The 25,838-nt window shown below is 38.2% G+C and overlaps 1 protein-coding gene across 3 annotated transcripts in view; it reads left to right on the top strand.

Moving 5' to 3' along the window:
• The first annotated feature begins 1,719 nt into the window (after window positions 1-1,719).
• Window positions 1,720-25,838, top strand: part of LOC133648933 (cohesin subunit SA-2-like) — a 51,640-nt gene continuing 27,521 nt past the window's right edge. Inside the window, exons 1-18 of one of the 3 annotated variants that reach the window (XM_062045488.1) lie at window positions 1,720-1,831; window positions 3,656-3,779; window positions 3,863-3,944; window positions 4,599-4,742; window positions 4,830-4,926; window positions 12,776-12,852; window positions 13,023-13,227; window positions 13,568-13,719; window positions 15,764-15,837; window positions 15,917-16,040; window positions 16,468-16,566; window positions 16,714-16,793; window positions 16,965-17,072; window positions 17,501-17,612; window positions 17,702-17,819; window positions 18,783-18,886; window positions 19,624-19,716; window positions 19,801-19,890. In XM_062045488.1, coding sequence (XP_061901472.1) covers window positions 3,736-3,779; window positions 3,863-3,944; window positions 4,599-4,742; window positions 4,830-4,926; window positions 12,776-12,852; window positions 13,023-13,227; window positions 13,568-13,719; window positions 15,764-15,837; window positions 15,917-16,040; window positions 16,468-16,566; window positions 16,714-16,793; window positions 16,965-17,072; window positions 17,501-17,612; window positions 17,702-17,819; window positions 18,783-18,886; window positions 19,624-19,716; window positions 19,801-19,890 — 1,803 coding nt within the window. In that variant the 5' untranslated portion in view covers window positions 1,720-1,831; window positions 3,656-3,735. Of the gene's footprint in view, window positions 1,965-2,120; window positions 2,326-3,655; window positions 3,780-3,862; window positions 3,945-4,598; window positions 4,743-4,829; window positions 4,927-12,775; window positions 12,853-13,022; window positions 13,228-13,567; window positions 13,720-15,763; window positions 15,838-15,916; window positions 16,041-16,467; window positions 16,567-16,713; window positions 16,794-16,964; window positions 17,073-17,500; window positions 17,613-17,701; window positions 17,820-18,782; window positions 18,887-19,623; window positions 19,717-19,800; window positions 19,891-25,838 lie in introns of those variants that run through there. The other 2 variants (XM_062045487.1, XM_062045490.1) reach the window with 2 other exon arrangements.

Genomic DNA, 25,838 nt, shown 5'->3' on the forward strand with positions numbered 1-25,838 from the left:
CTGGAAAGGACAGAAATGTAGTTTGTCTCTTTCATCCGATTATTAATCGATTAATCGAAGTAATAATCGACAGATTAATCGATGATCAAATTAATCGTTATTTGCAGCCCTAATTAGTGATGGGTCCGGCAACACCGATGCATCGGCGCATGCGTCGAGCTCATAGAGCAAAACCCTGTGTCGGTGCGCGTACCGTTTAGAAAGTCACGTGACCGACCATGAGCTGTTTGGGTCACGTGACCGATACGCGAACTGTGTCGCACTCCCGCCTCCTCTGTGCCCTGTGAGCGGGTCGTTTCTACAGCCGGAGAAATAATAACTAAGAAGAGACGACTGAAGTGTTGATACCAACCAAACCTAACCCTCCCGCCCCCTCCATATCGCACATCCCGGATTGTAAATAATGTAAATAATTCAATGTATATACTCTGATGATTAACTTGTGTGATGACTGTATTATGATGATAGTATATATCTGTATCATGAATCAAATGAAGTGGACCCCGACTTAAACAAGTTGAAAAACTTATTCGTGTGTTACCATTTAGTGGTCAATTGTACGGAATATGTACTGTACTGTGCAATCTACTAATAAAAGTTTCAATCAATCAATCAAAGAAATCCTCAAAAATTTAACACATTGGAAAAACAGTTTTTTAAAAAATAAAAATGTGTAAAAAAATTAATAAAAAATAAAAATTCCCAGTCCACAAGCATCCTCATTAACAACACGTTCTCTTAGATTTCCATGTTATGATACATGTTCACATTATTTATTGATTGTATCTAAAAAAGATTACAATATATTTTTATTTAAATGAAGATATGAAATAATCCTAAATTAAATACAATGACTTGGTTTATATTATTGTATATACTAGGTCATCATCAATCATCATCATCATCATCATTTATTTTTATTCCTTTCATGAAAATGCATATATACAAGCCATATACAGTTGACACCTTTCATTGTTTTTTTGTTTCTTATACATTTCCATGATCAGAAAGGACATAAAAATCAGTGTCAGTTGAGTCGGTCCATAGGTTGCCTGTAGGGATTTTTAATGTCCAGCAGATGTCAGTATTTAGTGACACAGTATCGACACAGTATCAATACAGTTTTGCAATGTGTCGAAACGCTTCATGACGCCTCATCAACCCATCACTATTATATATATCGGGATGGCGTGGCGAAGTTGGTAGAGTGGCTGTGCCAGCAATCGGAGGGTTCCTGGTTCAATCCCCACCTTCTACCACCCTAGTCACGTCCGTTGTGTCCTTGGGCAAGACACTTCACCCTTGCTCCTGATGGCTGCTGGTTAGCGCCTTACATGGCAGCTCCTGCCATCAGTGTGTGAATGGGTGAATGTGGAAATACTGTCAAAGCGCTTTGAGTACCTTGAAGGTAGAAAAGCGCTATACAAGTATAACCCATTTATATATATATATATATATATATATATATATATATATATATATATATATATATATATATATATATATATATATATATATATATATATATATATATATATATGTACAAATAAATAAATGAGGCATATGTTGATTATATCTAAAAAAAATAAAATACTAAATGTCAAACCAAATTGGAGAGTCTCACAAAATATGTATATATAATTGTGTTTTGCCTTTTCTAGCATTTTTTGCACTGTTCAGAGGTGGCAGCAACCCTTTGGTGCAATGCCGGTCAGTGGCCACTAGGTGTCCCATCCTTGCCGGTGCCTGGTGGCCGCTAGGTGGCAGCTCTGTACCAGGATTTCCTCCTTCCAGGTCGTCGAAACAACAAATTGAACTACGGAGCAAGCGGGTGAGAGAACGTCCGAAACCGCCTCTGACCGCGACTTTTAAACTGTTTTTACACAATTATAACGAGTTTTAGGCGGAGGCTGGTCGATTTAGTTAAAGTTAGGAATCTGCCGGGACTATTATTTCTCAGAAAGGTAAGTTAGCTGTAAAATGGCGGAAAGCTATCTTGAACTTAGTTGATTTGTATTTTGCTAGCCGTGTGCTAGCCAGGCTAGCGCTCGTTGAGCCTAGAGCGCGGATGTCTGCCTGAGTCGAGCCGCCTCGTTAGCTCGCGGTGAGAGGCTAGCGTCGCTCTGCTAGTTTTGCAAGCTGGCGTTTCCACATTCTTACCACAATCACGCGAAATGTAAAGGTCGGAACACGGCAATGTTGTGTTGTTTCGAATGACTTGCTTGCACTTCATAATGATTGTAAACAGTGTTTGTTGCTTATGCAATACGGTGCTGGAACTCCCGAGGCAAGATGGAGGACGCAAGGACGTGATGTTTTTTTTAGGTAACGCTAGCACGTACTGTTAGCATGGCTAACTAATGGTAGTTGTACTTCGCGAAATGTATTATTGTTGTCGTTCATCGCATTAACAGTGGGCTCTTATGCGACTTAAACGCAGGAAAAACACACATTTGGTACGTTTGGTTTTAACGCTAGTCGAGTGTCGCTAATATTAGCACGCGAATGCCCCGTCGAGCTTGCGTTGTTTTGTTATTATGATATCTCTGCCATAGCGGCAGCAAACGCTCACCCGTTCCTGAAACAGTCTACCGGGGAATTCGGTGCGCCTTCATTTCGGTTACGTTGCTCTTGGAAGAACATTCTACCCCCTAAAGTCTCCCACAGCGACGGCGAAAAACCCCACGGTTGCTAGCGGTGCTAGCACCAGGCGCGCACCGGTGTCAATTTTGACAGGAGCCGACGAAGAGCGCAGTCGTATCGGCATTGTTGTAGGGAAAGCGGGCGGTAGTTTGCTGCACTGTTGACTGTCTAACTCCTCAATATGGATCTCTACAGCGCCGTAGAACCAAGACCCTCGTCCCTAGTAGCAAGTTTTATGAGATCCACTGAGCGATTTGGCGCCACTTTTTCAGTCAACACCCATTGAATCCCGTCATCTTGTCATGTAATATACACGCAGCAACGAGTGAAACGGGCACAATACCCACGTCTGTATTTTGTCACTACAGCACTTTTTACAGTCACCACATTGCCACGTTTGTGTTAGCTATTGTACATTGTCCTCTGCATTGTGTGGCAAATTATGCTTAATATAAGCAGTGGTAGGTTTTCTGCATTAATGAATTCATCTATTTCAATCCGCTCTTATTGTATCTGTCAATATTGGATGTTGTAAAATGTACTCAAAAGTGGTACATTAGGGGAGTATTGGCATAATTCCGTTAAAGATTAAACTGTCACGTAATTTATTGAAATTCAAAAGTTTGCCTGCATCTTTGCATGTATGAGCCACTTTTTCATACAGTAGCTACCCGGTCGGTACATGCAATAGCTGTGGCCTGCAGGATCTTGTTGATGCTGGTAACGTGTTTTGATTGGTCAAAGGGATGATATGGGCGGACAGAGCAGTTCCATATTTGGACAGAGAGGAAGACAGTAAAATCTGCCATGAGCCATAAGTGTATAGCTAAGGGGCTGAGAAACAGCGAGCCAATGGTTAGAGAGCTCTGTGCCACAGGAGCATCTGTACCGCCCACTGTTACCATGTGAAGCAACTTTTTTTCTCGGAGCATCAAGCAAGATTTGTTTACTACAGAAAATGTTTTCATCTGTGTAATATTCGCCTTATTTACTAAACATTTCACATGTTTAGGTTTTATGCGACCCGGCCAGTCCTGAGGATTACAAGCCAGTCAGTCATAAATTGGAAGTGATCCAGAAGATGTTACAGAAATGATAGCAGCACCAGAAATACCAGCAGACTTCCCCTATGCTCAGTAAGTGCAACCTCGTCTGTTATTATGCTTTAGCAGGTGTAAATTGTTCATATTCATTTCTGATCCCCTCCCCTCTACACCAGTGATACAGACACACAGTTTTCTTCAGACACAGACTTTTCTGAAGATCTAGATGGAAGGAGTTCAATTTCATCGAAAGGAAAGGTAATAACCAATACATCAACATACTAACTTTTTAATTTATTACTTGTTTTTAACAGTGGTCTGTATAAGGTTGCATCAGAGGAGCCCAATCAGGCTTCAACATATTGCTGCTTAAACATTATCAATGCATTGTCAGATTGCTTGTGGCTCTCAGAAGCTTTTGTCGTTTATTACACTTGCTCTACTGCTCCAACGCATAGCATAGTAACACATAGCAACTAAACAACAAAGGAGACACTCACAAACTTAAGTGAACCAATTGTGCTTTTACCTGGCTGGCTTCCAACTTTTGAAATTGTAAAAGGCCGTAATGATGTAATCCCTTAGGTTGTGAGCCTAGCGAGCTCCGAATGTGTTTTAGCAAATCATAGGGCACAAGTTGTATTATATTGCAGTGATATTTAGTTTGCAACAACCTTATACAGCCACTACCTCTTTCCAACACATTTTTTTATCCTACATTAATGATTGTGTAGTGACTGTAGTAACACAATGCATGTACAATTTAAATAATAAAATTATAAATTATTGTCAATGTTGAGCAAAAGTTATTCAAATTGGACATACGTGAAAAAAATATATCAAAGTATAAAACAAGGAAGTGTAGTTAGTGCCTTCTATTATTATTTTTTTTAACTATTGTTTTTTTTCTAGGGTGGAAAGAAGGGGAAGAAGGCAGCGGGAGACAAAGGCAAGGGTGCGAAAGGCGCAGGCCGGATAAATGGCCACCACCAAGAGAATGGCATGGAAAACATGATGCTGTTTGAGGTGGTCAAGCTGGGCAGGAGTGCAATGCAGGTAAGACCTTGCCTTGATTACTTTTGTTGTCTTAAAAAACATATATACACTCGTCCTAAATTTTTAAATTATGTCATTCTCTTGTAGTCTGTTGTTGACGACTGGATCGAGTCTTACAAACATGACAAAGATGTTGCCCTACTTGATCTCATCAACTTTTTCATCCAGTGTTCAGGGTGTAAAGGTAAGTTTGTTAATTGTACAACTATTTGTGAAGCAAATGGTCACTATAAGCCCCGTTTACACTGCACACTAAATCAGATTTTTTTTGCCCGCAAGTGACACAGATCTTATTTTGTTTGCCAGTCTAAACGCTCCAAAGTGCTTCAAATGAGATCTTTTGGCATCTGAATCCGATTGGAATCTGATCTTTTCAAATGTGACTTCAGTCTAAACGCAATGCGATCTGTGTGTGCCCTGAATCTGATTTTTTCATCAGCTTTGAGCGAGCTACATCACTTGTGCGGAAAGACGCAGTCGCCAGCCGAAATGGATATTTCATCAAAACACCCAGTTTCGGTTTCTATTTAAAATGACTGAATTTTCAGTGCATCCCTTGTCAATAGTGCGCAAATAATAGGCTATATGTAATACATAAATATATATTTTGATTGAGAAGAAATAGCCATTGTTGAAAGACTGGAATTGACGCTGTGGCGCATTTGCTTACATGTGAGTTAAAAAATAAAGCTCCTGTAGAGCCACACTGATGTCCGTGACTCCTCTACTTAACAGCCATGTAAATATTACAACCCTGCGAATTAGTTCACACTATATACATCCATTCATACATTATATTACTTTCATTTACTTTCACATAAAAAATCAGTCATTTTCAAGGTGTGGCGACTTTTATTTTATTTTGTAGTAGTAGTGACTTGCTCCCAGTCAACTTCCTTTGTTTTCATTTACATTACACTGGAGTCTGATAAAAATCACATTTTGCTTGCAGTTTAAACAGTCAACTGTAAAAAATCAGATCTAAAAAAAATCTGATTTGGGCCACTTGGCTTGCAGTGTAAACGTAGTCCTAATATAGTGGTACACTCTGCGGACTTCCATGTAGCCAGTGTGGGTTCAGCTCCTGTTCTGCGATAGTGATGTGATTTGATTGACTGGTGAACAGTCCAAGGTATAGTTGGCTAGGACAGGCTTCAGCTCCCTGCGGACTTGAACAAGACAAGTGGTAGAAAATGGATGTCTGATGCAGATAACCTCAAATTTGTCTGTTTAATCTACTTCTTATATGTCACTAGAGCATACTGAATGATATGAAAATGACATAGTGTGGTTGTTTGTCTGCCACTCTGCAATATTTTAGTGCAGAATACAGGTCACAGTTATTTTTGGAACTTCAGTGTTTCCCACAGAACAGCAAACTATTTGTGGCGATAAGGCCATGGCCAGCAGTGCACTGGGGGTGTGGCCCAGGCTATCGCAATATGATGTCATCATATATTTTGCATAATTAGCTATGATGCATGTATTTTTGGGGGGGTCAAACATGTTACACATATATCTGAAGACAGATCTGTGTTATTATCAACATATCTCAGTGTTTCCCATAAACTGCCAAGATACCTGTGGCGGTGGGGGCGTGGCTATGGGCGTGGTCACCTTGGCATCATCGAGTAATTTGCATAATTTACTACAATGATATGATTTTCTCTAAAAAGGCTCAAAAAATGTATACTTACTAATTAATAATAACAGTTTTGTTTTAAACGTCCATCCATCCATCCATTTTACAATATACCGTAATTACAACACTTTATGTACATATTTATATACAGATTTGAACAATAAGTTATTCACTGAAATATATTTATTAATTGTGGTTCTTACAAAAAATATATCTTATAAAATATAAAAGCTAAAATGTCTCATAAAGCTCTGCCCCTTTAATTAGTGCATACTAAATAATTTAACTTTAGCCTACTACTACAACCATATTATTTACCAGCATCATAAAGTGAAACAGAGGCAGAGGTGTCCTGCCACAGTCAGTAACAAATAAACAGAAAACAGTAGTGGGGGTAGATAGACACAGAGCTTCATCAAACATCTGATCCACTGAACAAAGAGCTCCAAAAATCTTGAACTTTAGACTGCCATCAGTTTTACTCCCTACACTTAACCATGTGTTTCCTACTGCCTGCAGACTTTGCACCCTTTGTTATATACACATGTTGTGTTTCTAATATAAATACATTTAATAAAGTCAAATACAAATAAGGCAACAAGAGAAGTATCCTACACTTCTCTTTTGTAAAGTAAATCTGAACAGCCGATATGGGCATCTACATCAACTATATGATTTGCCTGAGAAGCTGGAGAGGACAAAAAAATAAATAAAATTTTTATTTTTTTATTTTTATCCTTTTTTTATTTTTATTTGTGGCGGACGTAATTATTTCGTGGCGGGCCGCCACAAATAAATGAATGTGTGGGAAACACTGTATCTTTTTTGTTGTTGCATTACATCGTTATAATTATTGCTGTTTATTTTATTCCTACAATGTAACACAGGCTGCACTTTATACACCCTTGGTAAACAGTCCTTTTAAATTAGAGATGGAAAACTTCCAACTTGAGGTTGTGTATTGATAGTCTCCACAATTAAATTCCAGTAAAACTAAGCACACAAAGGAAAGTCGATTAATACACACATGTAGTTCACATACATTTAAGAATCATGGTAAATCAACATTACAGTTTGGTATGAACCGAAAAAAGCAATTCAGCCATTAGTCCTGAGCAATAGTTTGATTTTATCAATAAATTCCTGTTTTTTGTTGCAGATGATTTAAAAAAATAAATAAATCTAAACTCAGTTTTTTTCCCTCTTGCTCTGGCATACTTTTTTCCCCCAGGAGCTTCTGTAACTTCCACCCTCCCCCTTGTTTCCTTAGCATAGATTATATTATATAGTAGCGTCCCGGAAGAGTTAGTACTGCAAGGGATTCTGGGTATTTGTTCTGTTGTGTTTATGTGGTGTTACGGTGCGGATGTTCTCCCGAAATGTGTTTGTCATTCTTGTTTAGTGTGGGTTCACAGTGTGGCGTGTATTTGTAACAGTGTTAAAGCTGTTTATACGCCCACCTTCAGTGTGACCTGTATGGCTGTTGAGCAAGTATGCCTTGCATTAATTCGTGATGAGAACAGCCGGTAGATATTATGTGACTCGGACGGCACGCACGCAAAGGAAATGCCTTTAAGGTTTATTGGCACTCTGTACCTCTCCCTACGTCCGTGTACACAGCGGCGTTTTAAAACGTCATACATTTTACTTTTAGATACCGATAATTAAGAAATTGATACCAATAATTTCCGAAATTACATTTGAAAGCATTTATCGGCCGATAATATCGGCAGCCTGATATTATCGGACATCCCTAGATTTCATTTAAGACAGACATTTTGAGTAGGCACTTTATAATCTCAATGTTGTAGATTATTATTTACGTATTTGCATACAATGGAATACTACATTTAACAGAAGTAATTTGTTCAAGACGCAAGTATTGCCTCCCAGTGGAAGCTCTTATTTAAAAAGGAACAACATTATACAAATTCAAGTTTTGCAAAGACGAGGCATTGTGATTTCAAACCACTAGTTTTTGATAAAATAAAATAAAGACTTGTTTTGAATCATCTGTCATTTGTATTCATTGTTTTTTTTTAAAGTAGGAAAAAAAGATAGTTTTTTTAGGCCATATCACCCAGGCCTTGCAGCCATTTAAGATGAAGGTTGGCTCTTTTGCCCTAATGCTAACATACAACGAACAACCACATTGACAGACTAATTCAAATTAGCATTGCTATCGTTTTAAACTTGTACAAACATTCAACAAATGAGATTTTAACAAAATTGACATAATTCAGCAAATGCATTTTTACATACAGGCAGAGGTGTGGACTCGAGTCACATGACTTGGACTCGAGTCAGACTCGAGTCATGAATTTGATGACTTTAGACTCGACTTGACAAAATGTAAAGAGACTTGCAACTCGACTTAGACTTTAACATCAATGACTTGTGACTTCACTTGGACTTGAGCCTTTTGACTTGACATGACTTGCTACTTTCCCCAAAACCCAAAGCTTAAAAAGTTATTTGGGAGCGCTCCGTATCTTTCATTTTGTACGTGTCTGTCCATCAGCGTGTGTGCTGCCTGTCAGCCGGTGTGCTGTCAGTACAACAGCCAATCAAATTAGTTATACGTTGTTTTCATCACACAGCATTCATCCAATCAAATTGCAGGACAACCACCGAACAAGAGTTGTCAAACAATGCGGCAGAGAGAAACAATTATGCCAAAGTTGGTTTCGTTCGGGTACAAAAACTACGACTTGGTCAACAAAAAACGAATTGCGTATGCAAATCACGCAGTTTGAATATTACAGACGGAGACGCAACAACTTCCAACTTCGTTCGACATTTGAAGTTGCCCAAAGAAGGGTAAGTTTTGAATGTAAGATAACGTTTATTGGCTAAGTAACATGACTTTTATTTGCTGTGTAGTTAAATCAGTGAGGCTGTAAACTCACTGCTAACGTTATAACCATAGACATGTTTTAAGGGTACGCAGCATCGAGCGCTACTGCCTACTGGCGCAGACGAGACGCGGGGTCGCCATCTTGGAGTGGTGATCCGCTCCACTCAGTGCAATTTATTTGTCAGGAGCAATGAACTGTCAGCGCATTTAATTCATTTTACCTCACTGAATACCACTGATTTTCACGCGTTTTTTTGTCATACGTGTAGCTATGATAACGGACACATGTTTTGGCAAGTTTTATTATTCATAGTTTGCTTAACAGTAATATAATATTCTTATACGCTATAAGTGACCAGACGTCCGAGATCAAAACTGGGAATATAATCCCAGAGAAGGGGGAAAAAACGGTAAGCTATTTTTAAATTGAAGAAACAATATGATTAGGTTATATATACATGCGTATATCCTACATAAACAATGTATGAATACATTAGATATCTATATATCTTAGGGACCTATAGACTGTATCTCTGTTGCTGCAGCAGCAGAGAGTTTATTCTGTCTTGACACTTTGTATTGATATTTTGTATTACATTCTTCCCTTAAATGATAATGTTTACAGTGATTGTTATGTATGTATTTTTATGTATGTCGCTTTGGATAAAAGCGTCTGCCAAATACTTAAACATATATAAACACCTGAAAGTCTTTATATCAGCTAAAACCACCAATTTGTTTCACTACATTCAGAATAAAACCAAATGCTGTTTTACCCAACAATGTTAGTATTTGAATATTGTTACTTGAAGACTTATTCCTGGTTACAATTATACTGTTAAGAAAGTATTGTCTTATATTTTGCCTAAAATGAGAATGCATCATAATCAGTGGCGGGTGGTGAATTTTGTTTTAGGTGGGGCTGAAAGTTTGTAAACCAAACCCCTGTAGGGGAGTCATCCTCCCCCAGAAGATTTATTTGTGATTTTCACATACAAATATTGAATATCTTTGCTCCTTCTCAACTCTGTGGTAATATTATTTTCATAAAATACAACCAATAGTATGTTAATGTTTGTTTTTCCAATTGTGTTTATTCTGCAAAGGAATGAGTTAAATGTTTAAAATTGTTTAAACTATTAAAATTACTGTTAATAGTGCTATTATGAATTGCAATGTCAGCACTATTTTTTTTCTTGCAATTTCAAATGCACTTGTTTTAATAAATAAATACAGCGTTTTAAAAGCATACACAATCTGTGTAAAAATATTAGTCTGTGGTTAAAAGGACTTGAAAGGACTCGAAACTCAAAATGCAGGACTTAGGACTCGACTTGAGACTTTCCAGTCTTGACTTTGGACTTGACTCGGGACTTGCCTGTCTTGACTCGGGACTTGACTCGAGACTTGAGGGCAAAGACTTGAGACTTACTTGTGACTTGCAAAGCAATGACTTGGTCCCACCTCTGCATACAGGCATATAGTAGAGGTGGGGAAATAATCGATTTTTAGGTTAATGGCAATCCGGACATAGTTGATTGTAAAATCGATTAGTAAACGTCAATCAATAATCGATTTCTTTATTGTAAATAGGAAATGGAGAGTGTTTTTAATATTTGGCTGACTGCAGCGAGCCACGTCACTGTGCGATCCAACCAGCTCCTTTATTATAGGACACTTATGTTCCAGTTCTGCATACATGTAATATAACATAATAAATGTGATTGGAATTAATTTAACGGTTTCTTAATACAAATGTGCTGTTTTTAAATGTTGCAAGTGATTTGTTTTGTGAAACGAAAATAAATGTAAAACTGCATCAATAGACATAAATTAATGATTCATCAATAGTCAATTTTCTAATCGAATCCTAGTTCCTGAATCATAATCGAATCGTGAGGTGCCCAAAGATTCCCACCTCTACGCAAACATATAGTCACCAAACTCTGTGGAAACAAATATTGGTTGCTAACTTTGCACTACCAGTCCAGTCTGCTGCTTAGCACTGTGTGCTGACTCGCTACGAAAACCTGTTGCTCAAACCGCCAATGCTAATCTTAAAACAAAAGCATGTAGTCAATGTTTTATGGAACATGATTGCCAAGAGATGATATACAGGAAGTAATACCCCGCCCAATGTTCCCTCTAATTTTTCATGTGTGTGAGCAAACGCACAAACTCCCTGAACATTCAGTGGAGCACATGTGAGCGACATCAGACGTGCACACTGTGGCTGCACCAGTGTCACACCTGTCCCAAACCTGACATCATAATAATTTAAATGTTTTATTAAAATCATTTTTTGATATAAGTGATTTTGCCCCCTTACAATGACAATAACAAAAAAACATGTTATCCATGACCTGTGTGCTAGTATTGTATGTCTGGCTGTGGGTCCTGCCTTTAAAAGAAATGTTACCCCTTTTAGAGATTACATTTAGTTCCTGTAACTTTCTGTCTGTAAAATACATCTTTTTATTAGCATTTATGAAATCTAGTGACAATATTTCATGAATAATATCCTTAGATTAACATTCTTAACAAATGGCAGTAAAATAAGCACACATCTGATTGTGGCATTTACACATTGTGTGGCATTGGGGTTGTCCGACTTTTTTTGTGGCCATAAACGCAGCACTGGCTAAGTGCCATGAGTGCGTGTGTTGGTGCAGGTGAGCGAGCGAGCGGCTTCTGTTGATATGACGGATGACAAAGTTGGTTTAAGCCTGATTTGTATGGCAGAAAATTACCAGTTCTTGTTTTTGGTGTGGTTACAAACAGTTTTTCTCAATAAACTGATTGATGGAATTCCTGTCCGTAAAGTGTCTCGACAGACGATAATTGAACTGTGTTGACAAAGATTGTTTTATTCATTGGGGCCACTCTTGTTGTCACCTGTCACTCACAGAGTTGCATTGCAAAATCATACAGAATAAATTGTAATATGTTTATTTTGTTTTTAAGTTCAGATGGGATTTTTGATTTCCTGCGTGGCATTAATTTGCAGTGCGCTGAGGACGCGTGAGCGGTGCGCAATTGCACAGGCGCACACCTTAGAGGGAACGTTGACCCCGCCCACAATTTATTTTACTTGTGGCGGCTCAAAATGTTCTTGTACGATTAGTTGATAGTATGTATCGGAAACACTAAACTTCTTGTCTTGTTTGCTTGCAGCAATCCTTGTAATTTCAACAAAGACCAAAAATGGTATCTCCATTAATGTTGAGATATTTGACTGGAGTTTTGTCAGTCTTGAAACAAGAAGAGCAGATAGAGCAAAACTCTTGCTTTTATCAGTACACACATTGGCACTCATGAGAACATCTTTGTCAGATGTGTGATATGATACATTGCGGCTTTATGTGACCATGTACACTTTAATGTCACCTGGAGTCAACACTACACATCAAAATGAGCAACCATGCTATAATCTGATTCTTTAACAGTTTGTACAGAAGTATAAGATGGTGTATTAATATGCACTGTCCCAAATCAATCAGTAAAGATAAGGTGACTAATTCCTGCATTCATCAGGTGTTGTCAGTGGAGAGATGTTCCGCAACATGCAGAACTCAGAAATAATCAGACGAATGACAGAGGAATTTGACGAGGTAATACCACTTTTATTTTGTATCTTGTAGATTTAATTAATATGAATAGCAATAATTTATATCACAAAAATAAATGAAAAAAAGGTTGAGACTTTTGTCAGAAATGTCAGATGTTTTGTTTGAGAAAAACTGATGTTTTGATGGTGTCTTTTCCTTTGTGGTTTCTCTAGGACAGTGGCGACTACCCCCTCACTATAGCAGGTCCCCTATGGAAGAAGTTCAAATCAAGTTTTTGTGAATTCATATCGGTCCTGGTGCGGCAGTGTCAATACAGTATCATCTATGATGAATATATGATGGACACAGTCATCTCGCTTCTCACCGGATTATCAGACTCTCAAGTCAGAGCCTTCAGACACACCTCTACACTGGCAGGTAAGATTACCAGTGTTAGACTAGAAATGCTGGATGTATCATTGCCATAAGACCCCTTGCTTGCCAAAGCAGAGCAGAAGACTCATTTTAATTTGCACATAGTCTGCTTGTGAAGGGTATGACTTGCACTGCAAATCTTCCTTATTTAAATTGTACTTCATTTCTCCCGAAAGTCATACAGTACATCCTCTCAAATATAACTGCTAGAATGTTTTTTTAATTGTTGAATCGTTATCTCAGTTGTGTTGTATAGTTTCTCTATGTCTCACTTTGACGTAGTGGACCAACCTACGTTTGTATATCAAGTCATGTTGATTGATATTGTTTGTGTTTTGAACAGCCATGAAGCTGATGACAGCCCTGGTGAATGTAGCTCTCAACTTGAGCATCAACATGGACAACACCCAGCGTCAATACGAGGCAGAGAGGAATAAGATAGTGGCAAAAAGGGCCAATGACAGGCTGGAGCTCCTCTTGCAGAAGCGAAAAGAGGTGAGTTTATGCAGACAAGTATAATATAGGGTGATTCAAGATGGAATTGATTTTCAGTAATCTGCATATTCAGGTAAAAAAAAGATATGGCCAGTTTTATTTATTTATACATGATGTAGCTCATTGAAGGGAAAACGCTCTACATACATGCAATGGATATGGCTACATGGAAATGATTGTAAAAATAGGTCATAAGGATTATCCACATGTAAGGAGTGTTTTTTTCACACTTTTTTAATATAGATTTGCCAAAGACTGAGCAACTATTTCTCAGCAGTGCCCCCATGTGTTTGTTAATGGTAAATCCAGAGCATTATATCTTCTGGGTTTAGGCTTAGGAAAAAAGTCTGCTGCTGCTTTTTGTCTTTAGGTTTTCATAAAAGTAACTAGGGATGATGTTTGAAAACCGGTTCTCCCGATGCTTCGATAAGAAAATAACCGATTTCATGGATTCGAATCCCTTTTTGAGAACCGGTTCCCGTTATCGAAGCCACTATACCGTATTTTCTCGACCATAGGGCGCACCATATTAAAAGGCGCCGTGTCAGTTACGGGTGCTATTTCATTATTTAACGCATAAATAAGGCGCAGCGTATTTTTGGGCGCTAGCTTAAAACATACGCTAGCATGCATGGACGCTGTTTTAAAAAAAGCTGCAGGAGCAAAACTGAGTTCGGTTGTACTTTATTGAAGTATTTATCAATGTACTCATATTAATTTTGATCAATACTCATCCACAAATCCATCAAAGTCCTCATCTTCTGTGTCCGAAATAAACAGCTGGGCAAGTTCTCCATCAAACACTCCAACTTCCCTCTCGTCATTTTCAAAGTCGGTCTCGTTGCTATGGGGTTCCTCGGAAAAGATGCCGGCTTTTGCGGAAGCTCGAACAACAGTGCAAGCAGACACGTTAGCTCAAGCATCCACGATCCATTCACAAATTGTGGCGTAACTCGCCAGACGCTGCCTCCTAGTTTTTGTGAAGCCGTGTTCGTCTGTCATCCATCGCTCCCATGACGCTCACAACTTCACTTTGAACGTCCTGTTTACACCCATGTCCAGCGGTTGGAGTTCGTTCGTCATGCCTTAATAATGACTCCAGGTGGAAACTTTTCTTTCGGCAGCGTCTTCCCCTTGAAAATCACCATAGGTGGCAGTTTCTGCCCATTAGCATAGCAAGCTAGCACAACAGTAAAAGCCAACTTCTCTTACCCCGTTGTGCGTATCTATTCTCTACCGTGCTGGTCCACTTCTTCTCCACAGTGTGCTTCACCGGGATGTCGAAAGTGAGCGGCACCTCGTCCATGTTGGTGATGTGTTTGTTGGCAATTTTTTTATTTACAACGCACATAGCAGCACTATATGCTCGCTAGGGGCGTGCCTTTAGCGTCCTCTCTCACCTGAAACCTTCACCCTTTAACGTCCGCATGCTGTCCTCAGTCACGTCCGCCTTTCCTCCATATAAACAGCGTGCCGGCCCAGTCACATAACATCTACGGCTTTTGGAACTCAGTGCACACACAAGGTGCACACACAACAACCTATCTGGATTCGATAAGAGATTCGATAAGGAATCGGTTCGATAAGAGGATTCGATAATGGCATCGACATCGATAATTTCTTAACGAAAATCATCCAGTAGCCAGTATCTAGTTTAGTTCACCATGTGTTTTTCCCTTTTTAATGAATAAAATTTAGGTGGAAAGAAAATTTTCCTTTTAGTCCTGTCTGCCTAGGCTGTCACACATGAAAGTGAATCTGTGAATAATTTGTAACAGAGACTTATAGAATTGCACCAACATGCATCATGCGAGTGACTAGTGTTATTCAACTAGCATCTCCTGTTAACTGGGTTATATCCCAGCAGGTTCCACCTGGCATCCATCTGCTTTTTCACTCTGCAGCCTTACCACAGATTGGTGGCATGTTTGGCTGCCACATATATGTAATTTTTATTAAACTTGTGCTGCAGAACTTATGCCTATTAGTACCTCATCCACCCCAGACTATTTCAGGTAATTTATGTATTCTCTTTACATTTCAGCTCCAAGAAAACCAGGATGAGATTGAAAACATGATGAATGCAATATTTAAAGGAGTCTTTGTACATCGCTATCGGTATGGTACCACATAATTATATTGAATCATAACAATTTGTTCTTTTTTATTGTAACTAATAATTACAATGTTTCAACAGTGATTCAATAGCAGAAATCAGAGCCATTTGTATAGAAGAGATTGGAGTTTGGATGAAACTCTACAGTGACGCCTTCCTTAACGACAGTTACCTAAAGTATGTGGGATGGACAATGCACGATAAGGTGGGTTTGGTACCCAACTTACCTTTTGAAATTTAGTCCTCTTTTTTTTGGGACGGATACATTTTGGATGAATGAACATTGACCTCTAGAATTTTTGTTTTTGTTTGTTTTGTATACATTTGCTATAATGCCTGAATGATATGTGTATGTCTATCTCCATTTGTGCCACTAGAAGTAATCAAATTTACAGGAAATCGTTGTTTTTTCCGGATGCAATCAAATCCAAGTTACAATGCCAAAGTATAAACACGAAAACGCTTGCTCTTGGTGTTCTTTACATAAGGGAAGTGCAATTTTTACGTTTTGTTTATCTTGAAAATAAACTTTACGTTAGTATTTGACATATATTGCTAATCATGCCTGTTACAGAATACCTGCATGATTAATTCTTGGATTTTCTGGTTTACTTTCTTGATTTTTTTTTCAGCAAGGTGAGGTACGTCTGAAATGTCTGACAGCTCTGCAGGGTCTGTACTACAACAGAGAGCTCAATGCAAGGCTTGAACTCTTCACCAGTCGCTTTAAGGTCAGCTCCACCTTTCGGACATCTTAACCACTACACCTAAACATACTTATTGGAGGCTAAATTCTGATAACATGTCTGGTAAAACTGATACAAATAAACTTTTTTACCGAAAAATTTGTTAAATTTGTCGTATGATTTTCTCCCCAGGACCGGATTGTCTCTATGACCCTTGACAAGGAGTATGACGTTGCAGTGCAAGCCATTAAGTTGCTCACTTTAGTTTTGAAGTAAGTTCTAAACTCTTGCCCCTTGTTTACAGTGTTTAACACTGTTTATCAGCTGAAGATAATCTGCATCTCAAGGACAACTCTTTGTACTCGCACAAAGTATCACATACAGCACAGAGGAGTCACTCGCTGCAACATTGTACTTTACCGGCATTCTGTTTATTTCTGCAGTAGTACAGATGAGGTATTGACTCCTGAGGACTGTGAGAGCGTCTATCATCTGGTCTACTCGGCACACAGACCTGTTGCCATTGCAGCAGGAGAATTCCTCTACAAAAAGTATGTCAGACTTCAATTTAACTTTTCACTGTCAGGATTATGTTCTACATTGGGAGTCTGTCCATAGCCGAGCTTTGAGTCTTATTGTTTCTACACAGAAATTATATTATTTTGGCCCATCATGTTGGGCATTCACACTCATTTTCCAATAGTTGTACAGAAACATCCTGTAAGTGTTTAATCATGTTTTACAAAAGTTGTAAAAGATATGTTGTTACAAACCATATGCTCATTGTGCTTGGATTACAGTAAATAAATGGTTTATGAACATTTAATGAAATTATCCCCACTGGAATTAACGGATCATTTTTAATTGTGTGTTATCCAATAGTTGTGGGAAAAATGTCGTCTGAATAACCAATGGATTGATAGGTTTGTAGGGATAGACTTTTAGTGTTCCTAAGACTTCAATTTTGTATCATTTGAAGATTGTTCAGCCAGCGGGAACCAGAAGAGGAAGGTGCCCCCAAGAGAAGAGGCCGACAAAGTCCCAATGCCAACCTCATCAAGACCACTGTCTTCTTCTTCCTGGAGAGCGAGGTATAGTTCAGGTTTTTGTCATATCTCTTCACTGATTGTTTCCAAGCTATCAAGCCATTCAATGTGTAATGTTATAAACATGTCTTTAGCTCCATGAACATGCAGCCTACTTAGTGGACTCTCTTTGGGAGTGTGGTGCTGAGCTACTGAAGGACTGGGACTGTATGAGCAGCTTACTGTTAGACGATCCACTGCCAGGAGAAGAAGGTATGACACAAACCTCTTTCAATCACGTGTTGCCAGCCACTGGCATGCAGCAAATTAGGGCTGGGCGATATATCGATATACACGATATATCGCGGTTTGTCTCTGTGCGATATAGAAAATGACTATATCGTGATATTCGAGTATACAATCTCACGCAGTTGCTTTTAGCTGCTGGCATTACACTACAGGCTCTCCTCGCTCGTTCCTGTGTCTCCTTCTCACAGACAGACAAGCGCACCTTCTTACACACGTCACATACTGTCACGACATACGTCACATACGTATACGCCCTCGCGCAGCAAAGAGGTAGCAGCATGGGTAACGTTAGCTGTGATGTTAGCGTAGCCGTGCGAGTGGTAATACGAGAGAGAGAGTTGCGAATCTGGTAACAAATGAAGGAATAATTAATTCCCCCAAAAAACAGCAGGGGGTCCATCGTCTGGCGGTGGTTTGGCTTCAAGTGGGAATATGTCGAACAGACAACCGTAATTTGTCAAGTGTTGGGCAAAAGCGTTGCTATAAAAAGTAGCATTACTGCTAATATGTAGCATCATTTGAAAAGTCACCTGCTAGAGAATGAAGGGTGCTTACTCCGCATGTCAACATCTCTGTTCGGTGCAAAACGCCCACACCATCAAAATGCCGAGGCAAACATTTCCAGATCAACACCGTATGAAAAAATTTTTGATTTTTTTAGTTGTGATTTCCTTCTCTGCATGAAAGTTTTAAAGTAGCATATATTAATGCAGTATGAAGAAGAATGTTTTAATGTAGACACATAGAATCATCATACTGCTGTGATTATATGCATCAAGTGTTCATTCAAGGCTAAGGTAAAATATCGAGATATATATCGTGTATCGCGATATGGCCTTAAAATATTGCGATATTAAAAAAAGGCCATATCGCCCAGCCCTGCAGCAAAAGCATTCATTATTAACCACAATGTTGTGACTTTTGTAGCTCTGACTGACCGGCAAGAAACAGCTTTGATTGAAATCATGCTGTGCACTGTACGCCAGGCTGCTGAATGCCACCCACCCGTTGGAAGAGGCACAGGGAAGAGGGTAAGATTTGCACGGGTTAAGTGGAAAAGAGTAGTATTCAAGGTTTTGATATGGTGTTGTTGATTAAATATTTGTGTTTATATATTTGATTACTAATATCTTAAAACCTACAATGTCAATACCTGAATGACCCAATAGGTCTAGAAAGTTTCATATTTCCCAAAACAGTAGCTCCTACTGTAATATATTCTGCATCTTATTTTCCAGGTGCGTCGTCTACTTAAATAAATTATAAACAAGATCCTTGTTGAATATTAATAAAGTTGGTAGGGTATATTAAAGTTGTGTTATGAGGAGGCATCTTATCTGATGTTTGCTTTCATGTTTATGTTCTGGATAAACATCTTCATTTTGATTCTTACAGTTTCTCCACTATAGGCCTTTTTTTAAGTCTGAAACTCTAGTTGCACTCTACACCTATTTTAATGTATAATATATTAACTAAGCACATTTTTATTGGTAAGAAATAGTGCAAAACTATATTGTTTAGTAAAATGTGTACATTTAAAAGCTTTCCCCTCATTAGATTCCTAAAAAAACGCCCCTTTTATAATCTATAAAGAAATACTGTATAGAGCACCCTTGCAGGGTTCATCAAATCAGTTTTTAATTAATTTGATATTTATATTGATGGTAAAAAAAGTGCATCCAGATAGAAAATGTTATTGTTTTTCCTTGTTGTTTTATGTGGGGTAATTATAATTTAGTTGGTTCACAATTTGCATGTGCATGTTTAGGTGATGACAGCAAAAGAAAGGAAGACTCAACTTGATGACAGAACCAGAATGACAGAGCTATTTGCTGTGGCTTTGCCCCCTCTGCTAGCCAAGGTTTGTCATCCTTCCTTTTCTTTGACTTAAATACTTGAAATCTTTTTTCTCAAAAAGTCATGATGTTAAATGTGTATTATACAGTATGCTGTGGATGCAGAGAAGGTGACCAACTTGTTACAGCTTCCTCAGTTCTTTGACCTGGAAATTTATACCACAGGACGTCTGGAGAAGGTCAGCAAAACTGATTTGATTGTAAAGCTGTTCGGTGCTCATTAGAATCTGTGGAATGCTATACAACCAAATGTTTTTGTTTTTTTCTAATAATTATATAGTTAATTTAATAGCATGTTTCAAATTAACCATAAGATTTTGACATACATATGAATTCTGCTTTTATTGGGTTTCCCGGCTCAATATTTACTGTCTCAATGACATGACATTATGAGTTGAGTTTGTGAGACCAAGCAAACGTTGCAGTTAATAAGGTCAAACACGAAAAGTGGAATCCATATTTACAAATTTTCCTGGTGGAGGCATTGCTACTGTTGAATAATATATAATTTATTTGACGTTTTCTATCCTTAATCAGCACTCAGCCTGTCAATACCAATGGATACCGAGATTTGCATGCATAATGGCACCGGGCCGAACTAGGCCGAAAAACATGTCTCTTTCATTGCCTCATTTCGGCGCAAAATTAATGCAGAATTGGCCATTAGCAACAAGTGCTTGACGATTTTATTCCGTCTTGTTGGTAATGAAGCGTCCCGACAGAGGTGCGCAGTCTGACACTCTTTTTAAACTGTATAGCCAACCTTAACACACCAACAGCAGCACCCAGTTTCAACACTGCAGTGACAGCACCCACATATGGCTATCGCTTTCCACACCAACATGCAACACTGCCTCATTACCCACCAATCATAGGCAATCCAGCAAGGTGCTTTCATTAACCCTGAAATTCGGAACATCGCCATTACGACATGAGTCGTTTTTTTCCGGCACATTCTGTAATCTATAATGCTGCTGGTTTTGCTACATTATTTATGACAATTTGCTGTGGATTTTTATGGTAAATTAATTACTTACATGGTTGCACGATTGAGATGATATGCAATATAAATGATATAAATTTATGATAGAGCCTTTAATTCTGTCGTTACATTTTGATAATGCTTGTCGATAACACATTTTAGCTGTGTACCACAAATTTGAAAGCGACAAGCGAAGTAACATGTCCTCAACACACTTTTTGCGTTCTCGCTAGGGGCTAATGTCTTCTCCACAGTGCAAAGACTCTTCTTCCATGGCAGCAAATAAACTAAGTTTCTTACAAGTATCATCCCAGTCGGAAGTGGAATAGCTAAACATGCTTCACGGCACACCATAAAAAGATATGCTAACTGCAAGCAAGAGCTCTTAAAATAAAGGTAGGTGGATCGCTGCAAATATCGACAGCAACGATATCAAGTAGTACAGTATCAGGTCGATACCACAGTAATTATATTGATATTTATTACTATTAATAAATATTTTATCCTTTTTGTTAATGTTTACAAACCCAGCAAATAACTCCCTGGACACAAGAGGACTTGAAGGGCAAAAATCAAAGACTTTAAATCTGAGCCAAAAGTGGGAAATTATTTAATATTGTAATGATACTGTTACACCGCCATCCTCTGTTTTTGTCTGATTTATATTTGCCAGAGGTGTGGACTCGAGTCACATGACTTGGACTCGAGTCAGACTCGAGTCATGAATTTGATGACTTTGGACTCGACTTGACAAAATGTAAAGAGACTTGTAACTCGACTTGGACTTTAACATCAATGACTTGTGACTTCACTTGGACTTGAGCCTTTTGACTTGACATGACTTGCTACTTTCCCCAAAACCCAAAGATTAAAAAGTTATTTGGGAGCGCGCCGCTCCGTATTTTTCCTTTTCTTCGTCTGTGTCTATCAGCGTGTTGTTCCTGTCAGCTGGCGTGCTCTCAGTACAACAGCCAATCAAATTAGATCTACGCTGTTTTCATCCCACAGCTCTCATCCAATCAAATTGCAGGACAACCAATGCAGAAGAATTGTCAAACAATGCGGCAGTGAGAAACAATTATTAGGCCAAAGTTAATTTCGTTCGGGTATTAAAACTACGACTCGGTCAACAAAAAACGAATAGCCCTTCGCAAATCATGCAGTTCGAATATTATAGACGGAGACGTAACAACTTCCAACTTCGTTCGACATGTGAAGTTGCACAAAGAAGGGTAAGTTTTGAATGTAAGCTAACGTTTATTGGCTAAGTAACGTGACTTTTATTTGCTGTGTAGTTAAATCAGTGAGGCTGTAAACTCACTGCTAACGTTATAACCATAGACATCTTATAAGGGTACGCAGCATGGAGCGCTACTGCCTAAAGGCGCAGACGAGACGCGGGGCCGCCATCTTGGAGTGGTGATCCGCTCCACTAGTGCAATTCATTTGGCAGGAGCAAGAACTGTCAGCGCATTTAATTCATCTTACCTCACTGAATACCACTGATTTTCACGCGCTTTTTTGTCATACGTGTAGCTATGATAAAGGACACATGTTTTGGCGTGTTTTATTATTCATAGTTTGCTTAACAGTAATATAATATTCTTATACGCTATAAGTGACCAGACGTCCGAGATCAAAACTGGGAATATAATCCCAGAGAAAGGGGAAAAAAACGGTTAGCTATTTTTAAATTGAAGAAACAATATGATTAGGTTATATATACATGCGTATATCCTACATAAACAATGTATGAATACATTAGATATCTATATATCTTATAGACTGTATCTCTGTTGCTGCAGCAGCAGAGAGTTTATTCTGTCTTGACACTTTGTATTGATATTTTGTATTACATTCTTCCCTTAAATGATCATGTTTATAGTCAGTTTTATATGTATTTTTTATGTACACTACCGTTCAACAGTTTGGGGTCACCCAAACAATTTTATGGAATAGCCTTAATTTCTAAGAACAAATATAGACTGTCGAGTTTCAGATGAAAGTTCTCTTTTTCTGGTCATTTTGAGCGTTTAATTGACCCCACAAATGTGATGCTCCAGAAACTCAATTAGCTCAAAGGAAGGTCAGTTTTGTAGCTTCTGTAACGAGGTAAACTGTTTTCAGATGTGTGAACATGATTGCACAAGGGTTTTCTAATCATCAATTAGCCTTCTGAGCCAATGAGCAAACACATTGTACCATTAGAACACTGGAGTGATAGTTTCTGGAAATGGGCCTCTATACACCTATGTAGATATTGCACCAAAAACCAGACATTTGCAGCTAGAATAGTCATTTACCACATTAGCAATGTATAGAGTGTATTTCTTTAGAGTTAAGACTACGGTAGTTTAAAGTTATCTTCATTGAAAAGTACAGTGCTTTTCCTTCAAAAATAAGGACATTTCAATGTGACCCCAAACTTTTGGACGGTAGTGTATGTCGCTTTGGATAAAAGCGTCTGCCAAATACTTCAACATAAACATATATAAACACCTGGAAGTCTTTATATCAGCTAAAACCACCAATCTGTTTCACTGGATTCAGAATAAAACCAAATTCTGCCTTACCCAACAATGTTAGTATTTGAATATTGTTACTTGAAGACTTATTCCTGGTTACAATTATACTTAAGAAAGTATTGTCTTATATTTTGCCTAAAATGAGAATGCATCATAATCAGTGGCGGCTGGTGAATTTTGTTTTAGGTGGGGCTGAAAGTTTGTAAACCAAACCCCTGTAAGGGGGTCAGCCTCCCCCAGAAGATTTCTTTGTGATTTTCACATACAAATATTAAAGATCTTTGCTCCTTCTCAACTCTGTGGTAATATTATTTTCATAAAATACAACCAGTAGTACATTAATGTTAAATCTTACTTGTGAAAAGTAATCACCCGATTCCTATTTTCAACAGTCCGCTCATTTGAGTAGGAAAACGCTGAACACCATCTTTGTTTTCTACCTGTCAACTGTCAGTTTAGGCTGCTCGCCGGCTCCTCATCACCACTTCAAGATGGCGGCCAAATTGCTCGTGTCGCAGCAGCCAATGCTGCGTCTACTTATAAGATGTCTATGGTTATAACGTCATTGCAAACACGGCAATATGTTGCGTCCACTGCAGTTCGCTACCTCATTCATACTTTTTGTCAAGTGATTTTTTTTAAGCAGGGCTGCATGAGGTACCTACACTTAACGTTACGTTAGTCAATGTATCACACACAGTAACATAACGTTAGACGGCGGTCAGCAGCACCGCGTATTTTAGCCATCTACAAAAACACAAACATAGTCAAATAAAGGTCAGTAAAATGTATACTATCTTAAGAATATGTGTACATATTGCATAGGGCCCTGACATCTAAAAAGTACAACTCTGTTCATTGTTTTGTTCATGTTTTTGTTATGTTTTTCATATGTACGCACACATCAACACACATATGAGATCAATGAGATAAGGTAAGAGCAGGATAGAAACTGCTGTGGAACTAATTACAATGCAATATGCCATGGAAATACAATGTTAACACTTTTGTGCAAATAAGTACAGTTGCACTTGTTTTTTCAAATGTGTTTATTCTGTAAAGGAATGAGTTAAATGTTTAAAATGACTGGATAATAGTGCTATTATGAAGTGCAATGTCAACACTATTTTTTTTTCCTGCAATTTCAAATGCACTTGTTTTAATAAATAAATACAGCGTTTTAAAAGCATACACAATCTGTGTAAATATATTAGTCTGTGGTTAAAAGGACTTGAAAGGACTCGGAATTCAAAATGCAGGACTTGGGACTTGACTTGAGACTTTACAGTCTTGACTTTGGACTTGACTCGGGACTTGCCTGTCTTGACTCGGGACTTGACTCGAGACTTGAGGGCAAAGACTTGAGACTTACTTGTGACTTGCAAAGCAATGACTTGGTCCCACCTCTGATATTTGCAATCAAAAATGTAATCATTTAAGGATTCTGAAAATTTGAAGTATCAGCATGAGTATTGGTATGACCGATACTGCCCCTGTAAATACTTTGTATTGGATCAATACACAAATTTGCAGTGTGGGCCAAAATTAAAATGAAGTTGTCAAACAATAGAAGAATATGTGCGTATAACATTGAACAGAAGTGCATATATCAGCAGCTAAATTAGGAGCCCTTTTAACTCATGTTTAAATGGTTCTATTATAATTTATGTACCAAATAATATATTGTAATTTATATTGTTATAACAGGAGGCTGCAAAATATATCGCAATATAGATTTTAGGCCGTATCACTCATCCCTGCTTAGTTATTGTATTTATATTATTCAAACATTTAAATGACTATTTTAATCATCTTGCTTGCCATAACATTTCGTTAAAATATAAGGGCATTGTTTTGAAACAAATGTTTTATGTTTTACATATTTTAAGTAAATTAATGATAAATGGGTTATACCTGTATAGCGCTTTTCTACCTTCAAGGTACTCAAAGCGCTTTGACAGTATTTCCACATTCACCCATTCACACACACATTCACACACTGATGGCGGGAGCTGCCATGCACCATTTTTTTCGGTCTAAATGCACTTAAAATCCTTTCATTTCCTCAAAAATCGACATTGTGTCTCATAACACAGTGCTCCTGATGTATGGATTAATTTTGGTTGTGCTTTTTTGAGAATATAGAACATTACACAAAGCTCAAAAATCTGTCAAAAGTTTATTTCGACTTTGGTAGACTACGAAGCCGCACCGCTTGAAGCATTGTTGGCGTATTACTGCTACTGTAATCAGAGGTGTTGTGCTTCAACATACGGGTAATATTATGGCACCTATTAGAGAAATAATTTTTTTCGTTACTGTTGTGTATTTGTGATCTCCATAAGTCCCGAAAATTTGCACGGTTCGCCATTGTAGTCCGCGTCGTAGTCCATAAGCTTCTTCTTTTTCCCAATTCTCTTGTTGTGGGGCATTCATCATCCGCTTTTGCCATTTCTAATATAAAGTAACATACAGTTCTAACCTACATCTGTCAGTAGACCCGCTATGGAAGTGCTAACAAATACCAGTATAACAAAGATAACGGGGAGAAGACACTGTCGAAGTGGAACTTCGTAAAAAAGACTGCCCACAAAACAGTGCATCCTGAAGTAAAACATAA

This window comes from Entelurus aequoreus, linkage group LG04, assembly GCF_033978785.1.
Source record: "Entelurus aequoreus isolate RoL-2023_Sb linkage group LG04, RoL_Eaeq_v1.1, whole genome shotgun sequence".
NCBI classification, from domain to species: Eukaryota; Metazoa; Chordata; class Actinopteri; order Syngnathiformes; family Syngnathidae; genus Entelurus; species Entelurus aequoreus.